General features: G+C 37.3%; 1 protein-coding gene across 7 annotated transcripts in view; it reads left to right on the top strand.

Moving 5' to 3' along the window:
* Positions 1 to 17445, top strand: part of LOC148676410 (neural cell adhesion molecule 2-like) — a 923711-nt gene that overhangs the window by 596288 nt on the left and 309978 nt on the right. For 6 of the 7 annotated variants that reach the window (XM_088607777.1, XM_088607759.1, XM_088607769.1 and 3 more), the window contains exon 3: positions 16036 to 16242. The exons of the other annotated variant lie outside the window; for it this stretch is intronic. In XM_088607777.1, coding sequence (XP_088463903.1) covers positions 16036 to 16242 — 207 coding nt within the window. The remainder of the gene's footprint in view (positions 1 to 16035; positions 16243 to 17445) is intronic. 7 annotated transcript variants of the gene reach the window in all.

The raw sequence follows: 17445 nt of genomic DNA, 5'->3' as shown, positions 1-17445 counted from the left end.
AATTCTAGAAAAAAAGCCTTTCTTGATTTCTCTAGTTCCTAGTTTCTCTAGTTCCCTTTAAAAAATAAAAACGATTACAATCTAATATTTCCATGTTTGATCCCAAAATCCCAAGAAAAATAAATCTAAATGGTGAGAAAGCCATGCTGAAAGTTTATTAAGGTACTTAGAAGACAAAGATAACAATTTATGTTGCATTTGTCTGATTGTGAATCAACAAATACATATAATTAAACACGCATTTGCGACTTAAATCAAAATGCGATTTAAATCAATATAAATGTTTATATTGTAACGCATACTGTACAGCCTCCATTTCTCTATAAAAATTTAAAAGACCGTTTGCGCAGCCTAAAAGGTGGATTCTACTTTCATTGACAGCTGACAATCCTCCATACACTCAAGTGAAAAATTAATAATGCCAATGTAAAAGTTCTCTAAAGCTTTGTGATAGTTTACCCAGGCAGCAAAAGATCAGCTACACTGGGAAGATGCGACACCGAAGATATGATTAATAACCTTTTAAATCTGAAGGGAGATCTAAAGGGATCCCCCCACACACACACAAACCCACACACGATAGAAGCAGGGACAGTTGTCAGAAGGAAAGAAGGTGCCTATTCATCGTTATTAAAATGACTTAAATTCGATCATGTTGTGATATTTAGAAATATAAAAAGTCAATTAATTGTCCATAATATTGCTATTCTATTTTTTCAAAGAAATGTTTGTTAAAAGAAAAGTCACAGCCCTGGCTGGATTTGAACACACAACCTGTGGGTTACTAATTCAGCTCCTAAACCACCAGGCCACATGAGCAGAGGTAATACAGCCCTACACATACAGAATCAACAGAGTGTACAGCGTGTATTACTGTGTTGCAGTACACGAATATAACTGTATCGTTATTAATTTCTTTAGATACACGATTCCATATTATATTAGCAGAAAAGCTTAAAACTACCACTTTTTATACACGCTATTTCACATGTTAGTTAAAGACTTCGATGCTTAAAATTTTTAGGGAGAAATGGAATACTGGTGTGTATTTTTTCTTTAAAGTACCGAGACCAGCCATATACTGTATGTTTATGTTCCAAAATTAATATCGTTTATGGCCTTCACACGCGTTACAGTATGCTCCTATTCTTTTTATGCTCAGCTACTAAGATTTCCCTTCAATGGTAAAATTCCATATAAATATTCAATACTTAAATGGGCACAGTAAAGACATTTAAATCTTTCTACGACTGACCAACGCACCACGAGTGCCCCTGTCGGTCAACCAATCACCTACCGCGTCATCGCGCATCACGATGCGCGAGGATGTAGCCATTTACCCGCGGTACATGTCTGTGCCGTGCACTTTGAATGGCTGCATCTGTATATCGGATTCCTTTGTCACCCTGAAATGTAACTGGAATAGTCTGATTTATCATTAAGCTTTTGATGGTTAAATGCTTTGGTTGTTAAATGCAGAATATTTCTCTTTTGAAGTTTGTTTTTAGTATCTGCCACTTAAATCTCCCAAGCTATATGTTTTATCCTTAACCTTAATCAATGGCTTTCTTCTGAAGTTAATGTTATTCTAAAAGTGGCATACCACACTCATAATGATCTATTACTGTTCTGGACATTTTTTTACATTCACATAAACTACAGTAGATTACCCTCCTAGCATGACACGTTGCATTCTTCTCAAGATTAATTTAAGACCATTCTCTCTCAGTATTTAAGGAAACTGGTACACAATATAATCATGCTCATATTCTAGATTTAGTGATATTGTGTAGTCTGTGTAAAATAAGCACATTTAATTTTACTAAGATAGTTAATATAATGAAGATTTTTGATGCTATTGAGACATCAGCTCTGTTTAGACATATCTTTACATGGTACCTCACCTGAACTATGCATGGTTCCCAGCTACTTTATTGGTTAGCTGCATTTGACATACCAAGACTTATATTTAATATCCATATGTTTATGTGTAAATATTATATTGTAGATACAGCTATTGAAGTCACTACTGAAGTGTTTCAGAAGATAGGAAACCATGAAAGAAGACTAAGGTGTATGCAGAGCTGTAGGTAGCCTGAGAGACAATAGATGAAATGGTACAGTATCCTCTGGTTTAACCTAATCAGCTCCTTGATAAGACATTGAGAAACATCACTAAGAAACACAGGATTAAATACAAGTCGGCAGATGCAAAGGGAGAAATAGAATGAGACAGAAAGACAGACAAAAGGAGGGAGGAAAAGAAGTGCATGCCACGTATGAAGAACTTGTTCAGATTAAACGTAAAGACCAGAATCTATCTAAAATTTGTACTTTGTTTAAGAGAGCTTGCTATCTGCTATTAAATAAAATCTGTGATTTTCCTTTATGAAGAATCCCCAGGATAAAAATGTTCTTGTCAGTTTAGTGGCTACATTTGTGAAAGTGAAAGGGAGGGTTCTATTCACTTTGGAGCATCTGGATTTATAGGAAGAGAGATGTAGCTCTGCATTATATAGAATTTTTTAATACTGGGTAGGAGTCTAGGTTTTTGTGGTTGGTGAGGACGAAGGTCTATGAGATGATAATAATAATAATAATAATAATAATAATAATAATAATAATAATAATAATAATAATAATAATAATATTAATAACTGGAATGCTGTATCTTGTGTGTTGTCTACTGTGCATTACTGCCATTGTAAATAAATATTTATTAACATTTTTTAATATAAATATTTATCCTAATTTGTCTCCAAATTATTACTCCTTCAGTAGAGTATGACAGAAAATACAGGGAATTGGATCAGGCTGGTGTCTGATTGACAGGGGTTATGGGAATGCGCCGGCATTTATCCGAATTATGTGCTTGATTATGTGAGAGCGTGACACTTACCTGTACAAGGTGACTGAAACCATCAGTTCTTTTCTTTTTTTTCATTCAAATTGCCCCAAGGAAAACAGATGATGTCTTTCCAGGCATGAATAATTTGACCAAACCATGTGTACTTTTTGCTCAAAGTCCTTAGAGCAATATTTACATGTTCTATTCATGTTACATGTTACATGAAACATGTTACATGTTTCAGATTCTTATTGGAAGAAATTGTGTATTTTAATATGTGGAACCATTCTTTGAATTTCACATAAAACACACAGTTTAATGTCCTCTAGGTTTGGATGCAGAGATAGCCTTGAACAGGGTAAAAGGTTATTTTTCAGTGGATGCACAAACAGATAACAAAGCCAGTGTCAGAATGTAAAAGCTTGAGTCACTTCATGTGATAATAGAAACCTTTGTCTCAAAACAGCTGTGCTACATGCTTTTGTACTTGGCAGTAATGTACATCATACTTCATAGTACATGATTGTTTATTTCCTGTCTCTTTTGCTTTATGTGAAGCAAATATTTGCAGTATGATATCAGGTGTGTTCACTTTAAGATAAACAAGACAGATCAATTGAGGTGTTATTTTTGAGCCTAGTGTCTTTGAGTTTTGTAAGATCAGGAATTAATTTCCAACTTTTCTGAGAACTAGCTGACAAACAATTTGTTCGGACCAATGCTTCAACTTCTGTTGGGCTGCAGCCAGAATGGTGGGGATTAACATGCCTACAGTTATTTCAACAGTGCTTCAGGAGGATGTCTTTGGAGTAGGTTGGTTAAATACCAGACCTGCATTATGGCATTTCAAACAGCATGGTCTCTTTACTTAGAGATGCTGCTGTTTGATTTGTTATTTCCAGAGTGGAAAGGCCAGTCACTCCTGCCTCCTTGTTTTCATTATAAATCATATGATGAAAGTACTGACTACTGTAGATTCATCCTTGTTCAGCTCAGGCAGCCTTTTTGATTCTTTTACTGTTGTCACATATTACAACTATCTTAGATTTACATAATGAATAAATCTCAAATAATAACAAGCCACTGTTATTATTTATTACAGTGTGCAAGTACTGTACATACTGTATCTGTTTTTATGGATTGATCAGATACAGTAAATCTGTGTTGTTCCAAATGGAAACTCCTCTGGTTTGACTCAGGAGAACACCTTGTTTGTATGGTCTCAGGGAAATTCTTAACTCAGGGACTTTGGTCTGGTTAAGCTTATAGATCAGTCAGCATCCAGTACAATACTTGTTTTATTCATTTAAAATGTTTTCTATGTTTCCAAGAATGGGTCTGACACCTGCAGCTTTCTTTGGGAATTCAAAGTACTCATCTTATTTCTAAATGTGGTAAATAGTACACATTTGAGATGTTGCCTCTCAAAAGAATTAAAACAATTCTTTCAATAGTGCTGCAGGAAATACAAGAGCAATGCTAAAGCAATGCAGTTCTTATATGATCTGAGGGACAAGTGCAAATTCAGCCTCAGGCAAGAAATTATGGAATATGTTTAGAACATTGACACTAAAGAGCCTATAGCAAATCAACAACTTTTTTGTTGTTGTTTTGAAGTAAAATTTTGCATTTCTTATATGCTTTAAACTTTTGGGGGGATTTTTTTTTCTCAATTATGATCTTTGTGGCTTTAGTTTCATTAAAGTCATGGGGTTCTAATTTTCCCTGTACCAGTAATATTTTCTTTGTAAAAATTGTATTGAAAATGCAGATAAACTGCTGTTATTTTCTCTTTATATATAACTGAAAGTCCCTGAAACCTATGTGCATTTGGCACATCTTAGAAAGATCTGTAGATCTGATTTACAGTTGCCAACATAAGACATGCATAGCCATCTCCGGAACTGGCTCATTCATTTATTGATGATGTAACTACTGATGGCTGCAGCTTAATGAAAATTGAATTTTGTAGAAATAGTCTTCCTTTTTAGAAGAAAATCTACATATATGTATTGGGTGGTTCTTCACAATACAGCCTCATTAGGTTCCACGGCCGAAATGTTGTGTTTCCTTTCTTTTCAGCATGGAATAACCTGTTACCTGTTCCTTTGCATGACTCTAAACATATGACTGATACAACCAAAGAGTTCATTAGTAGAAAATGTTTTTGGAAAATCTTAGGTTCAGTCAATCCAAGGTTTAAATTAAATTGAGCATGCATTTTATGTGCTTCAGAAATTTGAAGTCAAAACATCCCACTAACTTAAAGAGGCAACAGTGAAGCTTCTCAAATGATTATACAAAGTTTAGATTACATTATTTGTTGATATGCAGCTATTGCCTCAAAGTGAAATGCAATGAAATACTTTTATACTCTTAAATCACCTTGAAATAAAAAGAGTCCCAACTCCATGTCACTTACAATGACTGAATTGAAAACAAAGTATGATTGTCCTCTAATATGAGCAAATACAGTATATGCATGACATTTCCTTTAAAATAAAATGGATATCACATTGTATTAATTGTTCACATCTCATTATCACAAATACTAATTGGTTGACTGTAAAGCAAAATACATTCAAAGGGAACTGTACTCCTCTTGCCCTATACAGCATGCATGGTGCTTACAGACTGCTGTGTTTCTTCCTTGTATTAGCATTATGTAGTAAATTGTTGTTAATTACTCTACCTTGTATACATGTACAGTGAGTCACACATTGAACAATATTGTTTCTATTATTTTAAATCAGTTTCATGTAATGGTGCATGATTGAATTGTCATAATCAAAGTCCTTGTCGTGATTGTAGTCCTTCCCCCTTAAGGGCGCTCCGGCTCTTTTACCTTGGACCTGATTTTGTGCACCTGCCCCTTGTTTCAGCCTCCTTCCAGCCCCCCTTAAAAGCCAGACGCTGATGTTAATCCAGGCTCTGCATTGGTTTCCGCATCATGCGAGCACGGGACCTGGATGCGCCTGGCTCCATTATGCTTTTAGTTTCTGTTCCCATTTCCCCTTGTAGTGATTCATAGCCGTTCAGGGACACCAAATATGTAACGTTGCCATAGCCAAAATGTAATGTAGTGGCTCTCTGAAGGCACCAGTTCTGTAGGGTTTGGGCATTTACTGAGACAATTATTAATTGTAGCAGTAAATCACAAAGTTGATTCTTTTGATGGCTTTAGAGTCCAACCATGCGACATAACTCAAACAACGCACACACACAGGTACTAATACACGAGGATACATTTATTAATACATAGAATATGCATGTAAACCTAACAGATCTTATCGAGAGGGTTATCAGAATACAAAAGGTATATATTCAGTCAGTTACAAAGTGTTACACATATCAAGAGGACATACGTTCAGTATATCATTCATTTATACCGTTTCGTAATTGAACTTGGTTACAACTTCTACATTAGATACCCAAAACAACTCTTAGGAATTAAATTGATATCAAATGGTTGGGATAACAATTTAATTCTCGAGCTGTAATGCATTGAAGTTGAATACTCATCCAATCTCTGGGGATTCAGATCTCCTGCGGGCACAAAGAAACAGTTGCAGGCTTGTTGCTGTCCGATCCGCGCACTCTGGCTGCGTGCCAGGCTGTGCTGTGCGGTTTGCGACGGTGCACTGCAGATGCTCACTGACCGGCTAGTTAGTGTTGGCTTTAACTAGCAAAGTTTGCGCACAGGAGAAAAGATGACTGTGGGTCCCAGCAAGTCAGGAAGAGGACCAGTTCATTCCTGATGAAGCTCTAGTTCTGAATAGTGATTCAGCTATCCACAGTTCCGACCTGTTCACGAGGCCTGCTGCTGGTGCTAACCTTGGGTGGATCCTCTGGTTACTCTCTGGCAACCTCCGCTCTAGACTCTTAGAACAAAGGAAAGTTCTGGCACTCGGACACACTGGCCATTCCGTGGTTGTCCGGGCTGAGTCTCAGGATGGTCAGGAGGCGCGCTGCGAGAATGTCCTGCCCTTGGGAGCCTTCTGCTCCTGGGCCGTCCTGGCCTGGAATTCTCCTTTGAATTCCCTTTAGAAAAGTCCACAGAATTCTCCTGAATCCCTTCTGAATCTTACTGAATCTTTCGAATCTTTCAGGCTCTCTGTGTTGCCTGTTTTTACCTGGAGGAACTTCAGCTCATTGATTGGCTGAAAGTTCCATGGGCATCAGAGTCCCAGGTGGGTTACTCGGCCCTACCAGTCCCTGATTGGTTGATCAAGGTGAGATATGAGTCACTTACTCCTGACACTTAGGAATGCAGTCCAGATGTCCATCTGGCACTCCCTAGACAGATAGGCACCAATGGATGACCATTGATCATGATAGCCAGGCTTAGCTAAGTGCATCCCCCTTTGGGAGCTGTCTTTTATCAAAGGAACCTTAAATCAGCCTGCATGGTTTCTCTGTGGCTGCACCACAGGGATGAACAGAGAAATGGGGCCTCATTTGGGAAAGCCCAGAACACTTAATTCTTTCTTATTATTAAGCCTCGCCGCTACACCCTGCTGGTCCCGACCCGGCTCTGGTTTTTAATCTTTATTCCCAGATGGATCGCCTGGCTTTGGACTTTTGCTCTGTCTTTGGATTCCGCTTTTGACTCATCCCCGTATTGTTTGCCTTGGCTACACCTTCCCCGGCCACCAGCACTCCATGGACACGCCCCCGTTTTCATTCCCGTATCCTGCATGACTTTTTCCCCCGTGTTTTCTTCACTTTTCCCTGGATCATGTCGTCCGCACAGGGTCCGGAAAAAAACGCTTTCGTTACAGTCCTGAAATCTAATTCAGTGGTATACTGTATTTATATTTTCTGTTCTGAAAGAACAGTTCAGAAGGGGGGATATGTTTCTTGTTTTAGGATACTAAATCTTTGTGTACATAATGTATTAGCTGTTTACAAAGGGTAATATGTTACTTGTGATGCTTCACAAGTAACATATGAGAATATTGAACTACTAATATAATTATAAGAAAATTAAAATGACAAAAATAGAATAAATTACTATAACTAGAAATGGAGCAAAATACACATTTAGAGAAGCTTAATATATCTAATGTTCAAAACATTTATGACACTTCTATTTTTGATATCATTGCTTTTGTAATATACCAAAAGCTAACTCCCATTTACAGGGCCAATGTCCTGAAATCACATATGGAGCAGTGGAGACAGTCAGTGAAGACAAACTTCAGCTAGACAGTCACAGTCCCTGTGGTAATAAACTGCTGTCTTTAATTAAATAGATTTAATTGTATTTTGGATTTTAAATCTTAGGATTGAAACATATAAAACATATAAAATAAAATTATTTGATAATTTGATAAGTTTTAAATGCATTTTAGAAACAAACATGGAATAATAAGTTGAAGTAGTTCAGGTGAGTAGCTGCGTCAGCATGCGTAGGCTGCAAAGGAGTTCTCCTATGCTACCTTATCTTTGCTTACTGCCCCATCTTTCTCACACCTGAAGAAGGCTCCACGGCCAAAACGTTTTGTTTTCTTTCTTCTCTTTTCAGCATGGAATTACTTGTTCCATAATAAGTTGAATGCCACAATTAACTAGTGCGATTCCACAATTTCACACTATGTAATACAACAAATATGATGCTTATCTGTATGACATCATATTTTCTTATTCCGTCAGGAAGATGAGAAGTGTTTATTTAGGTGACATACATTTAGATGACATATGCTTATTTAGATGACATACAGTATATTCTTTCTTATAAATAATCCCTTGCATACTTCAGTACTGACAATGCTTGTTCACAAAGACTTACTTGCAGAGTAACTAAAATGTCCAACTAAAATGAAAAATTGATTGGCAAGGGAATTAAAAAAATACATTCTCAAGGTCATATTTCACACCATCATGTTTGTATTTTTTGGTAATACAGATATCTTGTTCCACCCTCACCACCCAAACATATGTGATATAAATTTGTAGTAGAGAGGGGCTATGTAATTTGTGACTTACAGATGCAGCAATTCAAAGTTCGTGGTACTAACCTGTACTGCATGCAACTACGCGCGAGCCACCGCGCCATGCCGTGGTACTGATATGCTGGCAAAATGACCGACAGGGGCACTCGTGGTGCATTGGTTGGTAGTGAAAAGATTTAATCATTTAATATCTTTACTGTGCACAATTTAATCCTCTTAGTATTGAATATTTATATGGAATTTTATAACTAAAGGGAAATTTTAGTAGCTGAGCATAAAAAGAATAGGAGCATAATGCATCTGAAGGTCATAATCAATATTAATTTAGGAACATAAACATATTATGTAAACTGTATATTGCTGGTGTTGGTAGTTTAAAGAAAAAATACACACCAGTATTCCATTTCTCCCTAAACATTTTAAGCATCAAAGTCTTACATGTGGTTATTTGGGAAACATTTTTACATGCTCCTTCTGACCATGTTATTGTACGTTTATATACAGTACTTTGTGAGAAAAGTTATAGTTTTAAGCTTTTCTGCGAATACGCTCAATATTGGAGTAAACAAAAGCATACTTTTAGAATTTGATTAATAGGGAACATAATATGGAATCACGTATCTAAAGAAATTAGTAACGATATAATTATATGCATGTACTATAGCACAAACAGTAGTATAAGACTTTCTATTGCTATGACTGCGTCAGTGGCATGATGGCTTAAGTGTCTGACTAATAAGCAAGAGATAGGGTGTTCAAATCCAGCTATCGCCACGAGTTTTCATTTAACAAATAAACATTTCTTTGAAAAACTAAAATAGCAATAGTAAACAGCAACGTTATGGACACTCTATTGACTTTTTGATATTTCTAAATATCACAACATGTTCGAATCTAAGTCATTTATTAATAACAACGAATAGTTTCAAACTGCTACTGATATCATTATCATCAATATGTGAAAAAAGTGAATCCTGTTTTTTTTATGGTCTGTAGCTCAAATCGTGCTTAACTAAAAATTAGACACAAGAAGAGTATTATTGGACAATTTTGTGAGGCAAAAGAAATCAATAATGATATTAATTCAATGATCTAAATATATTTAACGCATACGCCTGATATTAGAGGGTGTGCCTGCTCATCTGCGTGGTGCCGTTCCCTCTGAATAGCTAACAGGGACATGTGCTGTGTGGACCCCTTTAAATCTCCCTTCAGATTTAAAAGGTTATTAATAATATCTTCAGTGTCGCATTAACATTGGAATGTTCTTCCAAGTGTAAAAAGAGATGATACTCAATGTCTCTGTAGTGTGCTCTCTGAAGGCACCAGTTCTGTAGGGTTTGGGCATTTACTGGGACAATTATTAATTGTAGCAGTAAATCACAAAATGATTCTTTTGATGGCCTTAGAATCCAACCATGCGATATAACTCAAACAACGCACACACACAGGTACTAATACACGAGGATACATTTATTAATACATAGAATATGCATATAAACCTAACAGATCTTATCGAGAGGGTTATCAGAATACAAAAGATATATATTCACTCAGTTACAAAGTGTTACACATATCAAGAGGACATACGTTCAGTATATCATTCATTAAGACCGTTTCATAAATGAACTTGGTTATAACTTCTACATTAGATACTCAAAACAAGTACATAACTCTTAGGAATTAAATTGATATCAACTGGTTGGGATAACAATTGAATTCTCGAGCTGTAATGCATTGAAGTTGAATACTCATCCAATCTCTGGGGATTCAGATCTCCTGCGGGCACAAAGAAACAGTTACAGGCTTGTTGCTGTCCAATCCGCGCTCTCTGGCTGCGTGCCAGGCTGTGCTGTGCAGTTTGCGACGGTGCGCTGCAGATGCTCACTGACCGGCTAGTTAGTGTTGGCTTTAACTAGCAAAGTTTGCGCACAGGAGAAAAGATGACTGTGGGTCCCAGCAAGTCAGGAAGAGGACCAGTTCATTCCTGATGAAGCTCTAGTTCTGAATAGTGATTCAGCTGTCCACAGTTCCGACCTGTTCACGAGGCCTGCTACTGGTGCTAACCTCGGGTGGATCCTCTGGATACTCTCTGGCAGCCTCCGTTCTAGACTCTTAGAACAAAGGAAATTTCTGGCACTCGGACACACTGGCCGTTCCGTGGTTGTCCGGGCTGAGTCTCAGGATGGTCAGGAGGCGTGCTGCGAGAATGTCCTGCCCTTGGGAGCCTTCTGCTCCTGGGCCGTCCTGCCCTGGAATTCTCCTTTGAATTCCCTTTAGAAAAGTCCACAGAATGGTCTCCACGACCCTCTGTGTTGCCTGTTTTTACCTGGAGGAACTTCAGCTCGTTGATTGGCTGAAAGTTCCATGGGCATCAGAGTCCCACGTGGGTTACTCGGCCCTACCAGTCCCTAATTGGTTGATCAAGGTGAGATATGAGTCACTTACTCCTGACACTTAGGAATGCAGTCCAGATGTCCATCTGGCACTCCCTAGACAGATAGGCGCCAATGGATGACCATTGATCATGATAGCCAGGCTTAGCTAAGTGCATCCCCATTTGGGAGCTGTCCCTTATCAAAAGAAAACATCCTTCCGTATCGCATTAAAATTGAAACGCTTTTCACAGGTGTAAATCCACCTATTTTCTAAATGCTTTATCCAGGACAGGTAACAGTTTCACAACTCACCCTTCCCTCTGCCTGTCTGACTTTCTTTTTAACCCTTCTGTGCCCGAATCGAAATGGGTGAGAAAGAAACAAAGTGAAACAGAGCATACACATGAAATTTCATATTCTTTACTCAACAGCTTTTTAAAAACAGCACCCAATGAAGTTCAAATCATGATGTCCGTGATTTTTTTACACAGAAGACTGACACAGCTACTGTATATTCGGCTAGTGTGTATTGTCTGTTTAGGGTTCTGTAGCATTCCAGTTAATGTTGTGTTTGTACTTGCAAGAATAACGATTACAAACATTAAAAACATCCTCGCTTTATACTGTCCAACTGAGCAATCTTGCTTTTATAAAATATACCGATTTTTTCATGTTTGATGTGTAAGATGCTGTAATACAGTTTAAAATGATTAAAAGTCTAAACAGTATCAACTTGAATTCTTATCTCTATTAATATAACTATCAAGTGGTATTAAATAAATACAGCTTTTTAGTATAGATTACAGTTTTCTAAAAATTTATTTTAAAAATAAAAACGATTACAATCTAATCTTTCCATGTTTGATCCCAAGACTAACCACAATACGCTGCTGCTTTGTTTAGCGATGGTATGAAAAATAAATCTAAATGGAGAGAAAGCTATGCTGAAAGATGATTAAGATACTTAGAAGACAAAGATAACGATTTACGTTGCATTGTCAGATTGTGAATTAATAAAGGCATTTAATTAAACACGCATTTATGTTTTAATTTAAAATGGGACTAATGGGGACTCTCTTATTATTTCTCTCTTCTCTCTCTTATTGTCAAAACTCATTCAGTTGTGATTCTTTTGGTTTCACGGAGGGCTTCTCAGATAGTTGGGCATTCAGGTAGATTTCCAGGCGAAAGGATTAGTAAATATATTTTGTTAAAGCAAGACATAAAAGACATTTTTCCAAGAAAGATCTGATGATGAGGAAGAAAAATCACCCCTTTTTCATGCACAAAAAGTGGTTATTAACTATCGAAACCTGTTTTTATATCATGCAATTTCTAAGTTAAGCAGGAACACATCATTACATCTCACTTTTTATTTCTTTTTTTAAATTAAAAAAATTGATTGCCCAGCCTAAGGGCATTTATAATATTGTGTCATTATAATATAGGACTCAGGCACTCGTTGAATGAAAAACGGTGCTTTATTTTTCAGTACAGCTGAGTACAGAGAGACACACACACACACTTTTTCATTGACAATAAGTAACGCCACACTCTCCTGTTTAACGCACACAGGCAGCTGAAGCACCATGTCTCTTCCCGTATAAAGTCTTTGTCTCCATACTATGGCCACTGTAGTGCAGACTCACAGATTTTTTGTAATGTGAACTCAGCCCAATCCCTTGGTGTATTTATATTATATTTTCATGTACGAGTAGAATAGGTGCATTGTCTTCCAATGAAAGACAGTCAGGGGACAGTAGAAACTCACCACAGCCGGACTGTTACAGTAACTCAATCAACCTTAATAGCCTTGCAAATGAGCTCACACTGTTGGATATATACTCGACACTCCAGAAACACATTTTACTGTACATGTCAAACCGGTTGCTTTCTATTGCTGATGTGCTCCCGCGGATACTTTTTTTTTCCTCATAGCACTTTACACTTAAACTACTGAGTGAAATAGGTTTAATAAAGGTGGGTAGCTGCGTACAGCATGCGTAGGCTGCAAAGGAACAAGTAATAGGTTTATTCCATGCTGAAAGAGAAGAAAGACAACACAACATTTCGGCCGTATCAGGCTGCGCTGTTCTGCTTCCTATGGTTATATATGGGTTTTTCGCACGAAGTTGTATTGAGCAGTATTTCTCGTGTTGTGAACGTGTGTACACAACTGTCCCCCTGGGTTCCAGTTAGTGCGTAATTGCGCATTGATAAAAAACCGGAGGTTTTAAAAAAGAGAATTCGCTCACTGATAGTTTTATGTGGAGGCTGTGAAGTCGTGGTCTTTAAAATGCATTTGGTTTGAAGGCTTTCTGTGTTTCCCTTCCAAGGATATGGACAGAAGAATATTCAAGCGTGGTAAAAAATATGGCTTAAAAACGACATAGTGAAGCAGGCTGTGGTTGCTAAAGCACCACAATTCACACTGTCAGATTCACACACAGATCAGTCCCAGTGTGTGAGATATTGCTGTTTGATCTGTGCTTGATCTTTGATCTGAGCTTTTTATTTATTTATTTTATTTAATATTTATTTTGTATTACTGTACGTATTCTAATTTTTCGTCTATTCTGATGTCTGTTTTTTTTTTTGCTTGTCTTGGGCTGGACTGCTGTAACACATCAATTTCCCTTCAGGATCAATAAAGTCTTATCCATCTATCTAAATGCTGTACAGGAGAGGTTAAGCTTTATTAGCTCCTCCTGGTGATTTTACAAGGTGATTCCGGATACTATTAACATAATCTAATTTGCATATGGTAAATTGCGAAATGATGCGTTTTGATGCACCACGCCTACTCTGATCTTATACTGCAGCATACCCTGCTTGTTTTGAATGGCTGCATCTGTACAAGTCAGTTTGTAAAGTTCTACCTCCGTCAGCAAATTTATATTTATCACCATATCTCTTAGCGATTGCATGCTCTTAAAACACACCATAAACTTGAAAAGTGTTAATTGTAAGCTTTATATACTGTGTACAATGTATATATAGTAAAGAAAATTATTGTTTTTTCTCCTTTCACAATTTATTCCATGCATGAGGCTTAGACCCTTTGGAAAATGTGGCTAGATGTACAGTACACTGTATGATTAATAATCTTTTTTTGTCTAGTATCAGGAGTGACCTGAATTACTAATTTCTCTATTTTTTACCACCTTAGTCTGCATAATAAAGGTTGTTCTGAATTGCAATAAACATATGTGTTTTGGAAATGTAAATTGTTTAACCCATTGGACTTCTTTATGGGATGCAACAAGACATAGCACCTGACTGCTGCTGGTAGATATCTCATGATAACAAAAAGTATTATGTGCAAGCAAAAAGAATGAGAAGCAATCAGTATGGAATATAAATATAACTACAGGTAATGTATTTGAGGAAACTGACATTCGCATAAGATGCCTTGGGGACCATACCTTAGAGATGAGAAAGGATTAACCTTGTCACTATAAAAGAAGAGAGAGTCACTCTAATGTGATAAGACACCCATATCTACTTGTAATAAATGTAGAAAAGTATGTCCTTTCTTTTCTGAAAGAGATGAAGTTAAACTTAGCCGATAGAAAAAAAAAATCTTTAGACAGTGGAACCGAAGATGATTTTGCTGCTGTTCATAAAAAAAAACTGCCTGCATAGCAAATGTAATTTAAAAATGTGCACAACCTCAATGTTTGTTTCCTTACATATTATTGCACTGATGAATATATGAAACTGGGTCAAATTTCACAAGTGTTTGTCTTCATGGTTCTCCTGATTAATTAATATCATCTTAAGCAGGCTTTAATGGATTTATTTATACTTTCATGTAGAGATAATTGTGTGGTGTATGATTAGGGATTTTATTATTTAAGATTCCCATTATATAGGGACAGATGATATACTGTCATAATATATAATGATGGAAAAAAGACACGCAACATTTTCTGGAATGAGAATACTACAGTTATAGCTTATGTACTTTCACAAAAAGTTGTCAATCTGTTTTAAGCCCTCTGACCAGCAATACAATTGTGCAGTGAGGAAATGCAACTTTCCAATTACACAAAAGCTTTTTAGATGCACTTTTACCCAAAGAAGTCCAGGTCGAACAATGCCTGATCAAGTCACCTTTAAAAAGGCCTAAATTCAAAGCTTAGGTCACTGCAAGAGAAAGACCACACTTAGTCATTTTTCTGTGCATTCCATAATGCCTCGAATGTCACCAGAAGCAAGGGAGAGGGCCATTGGCATGCTGCAAGCAGGCATGTCATGTGCCAGTGTTGCCAGACACTAAGGAGTAAGCCACTCCACTGTGTCCCAGCTGCAGAGACCACACCTCGAGTAACCACACCAGAGCTGGATCAACACATCAGATTGTTCCATCTGAGAGATCAATTCAGATCTGCCACCCGTACTGCTGCTGAAACTGCCAGCAGACACAATGCCTGCATCAGTGACAGTGAGGCTCCATGCTTCTGGTCTTAGAGCAAGGCGATCTGTCAGAGGCCCTCTGTTCACACCTCCTTTACATCACACCAACTGGCTTGGGCCTGACAGAGGCTGCGATGGACTTATCAGCAGTGGCATTAGGTCCTGTTCACTGATAAGTCACCCTTCAGCCTATTCCATGCAGACGGGAGGGCCAGAGTGTGGTGGTGGAGGTTTTGCATTTCTTTTTTTCATCAGTATATATTTAATTATACCCCACAAACTAATTTGACTAGTATCTATTTTCCTCATACTTCAACAGATATTAGGCAGCTTGTTACTTTAGGGTGTGTGGCTAGACACCGCTCTGATCTAGAAAGCATTAGGTGTCTACACTGCTGTTGTCTGAGTTGCTTAGTGTGTTCTACATGTTTTTCAGCCATTGGAGAGCCTGTCAGTATTGAGTGGTTCAACCCCCAAGGGGAGCGAATCATGTCCACACAACGCGTGGTGCTGCACACAGAGAGGGTTCGTTCACGACTCACCATCTACAATGCCAACATTGAGGATGCAGGCATATACAGGTGCCAAGTTTCTGATGCCAGGGGCCAGACACAGGAAGCCACTGTGGTCTTGGAAATCTACCGTAAGTGTACATGGTCAAAGATTACTCTGTTCAGCTGTTGATGGCTGTTTAATCTCTGAATGGTCACATGGTATCATGTTGCAATAAGACCCAGTTCCACATCTCACTTTCACACATAAGAAGGGGTTCTGTGCCCAAAGAATTCTGTGCCATCAATTAAAGGGGTTATGTGTCATCAATTAATAGTTATCATGACGTCCAATAGATAGTTAAAATGATTCAGCTCATGCACAAAAAACATACTAGAAAATAATCAGCAATCCTGATACTGAAACACTTATCTTCCATAGCGGAGGATCAATGCTTACATCTAATATGTGGATAATTATTTTTTTCTACTCCATCTGCAGCAAGTTTTTCGATGGATAATCTTTGCACTTCAGACATCTATTATAATTCAAAAATGTATCATATATCTCATGTCTTTTGAAGATTTTGTTTCCCTTTTCAAGCTTATTTTTAAACATTCAATTAAGAATTGAACAAAGATAAACAAACTTGGAAGTGCTTTGGAAAAACATATATGTATTTCAATTACTTAACGCAAAACAAATCTTAAAAAATATTTAATTTCAGAACCATGTGAATTAAAATGCTAAATGATTAATTCACTTAATAATGAGCAATGATTAATGTTGTTATTCTTCTTCTCTGGATTCTTTCAAGAGATCCAGCTATGTTCCTCTGTCTGGAGATTAAAAAAAAAGCTGGAGATCAATCGTGAAAACAAAAATCACATTGATATGAGTCTTGCTGTTTTGATTCCAAGTTTTTGATTCCAACTATTTTTACTCTGCATCCAAGCACTTCATCTTCTTAGAAACTCGGTATGTGACAGCAAAATAAAATGAAAACGCTGCAGTAGTCTGAGGTTTAGTCAACTGCTTAAAAACAGACGATAGGGATGTAAAAACAAGTTTTTGCGTCAGAATCCAAAAAATATGTAGCTAGTTTAAAGCACTGAAATAGCTGTACTATGGCAGAGCTGTTTTAATTAAGTATGGTATTTTGAAACACTTGCATGAACAAAAGAAGGGTAGCCTTTCAACAAGGAAGAAGGTCAGAAAGTAAAAAGCCATGAAAACATGAAACAAATATACAGATGCAGCCATTCAAAATGCACTGTACAAACCCATAACGCACACATCTACCCACAAGCCACCGAAGTGTACCGTGGTAAGTGATTGGCTGGGCAAAATGACT

The sequence above is a fragment of the Lepisosteus platostomus genome, chromosome 2 (assembly GCF_059453375.1).
Source record: "Lepisosteus platostomus isolate fLepPlt1 chromosome 2, fLepPlt1.hap1, whole genome shotgun sequence".
Lineage (NCBI taxonomy): Eukaryota > Metazoa > Chordata > Actinopteri > Semionotiformes > Lepisosteidae > Lepisosteus > Lepisosteus platostomus.
Note: the sequence above shows the minus strand (reverse complement) of the source record. Positions and strands in the feature narration are given on the sequence as shown.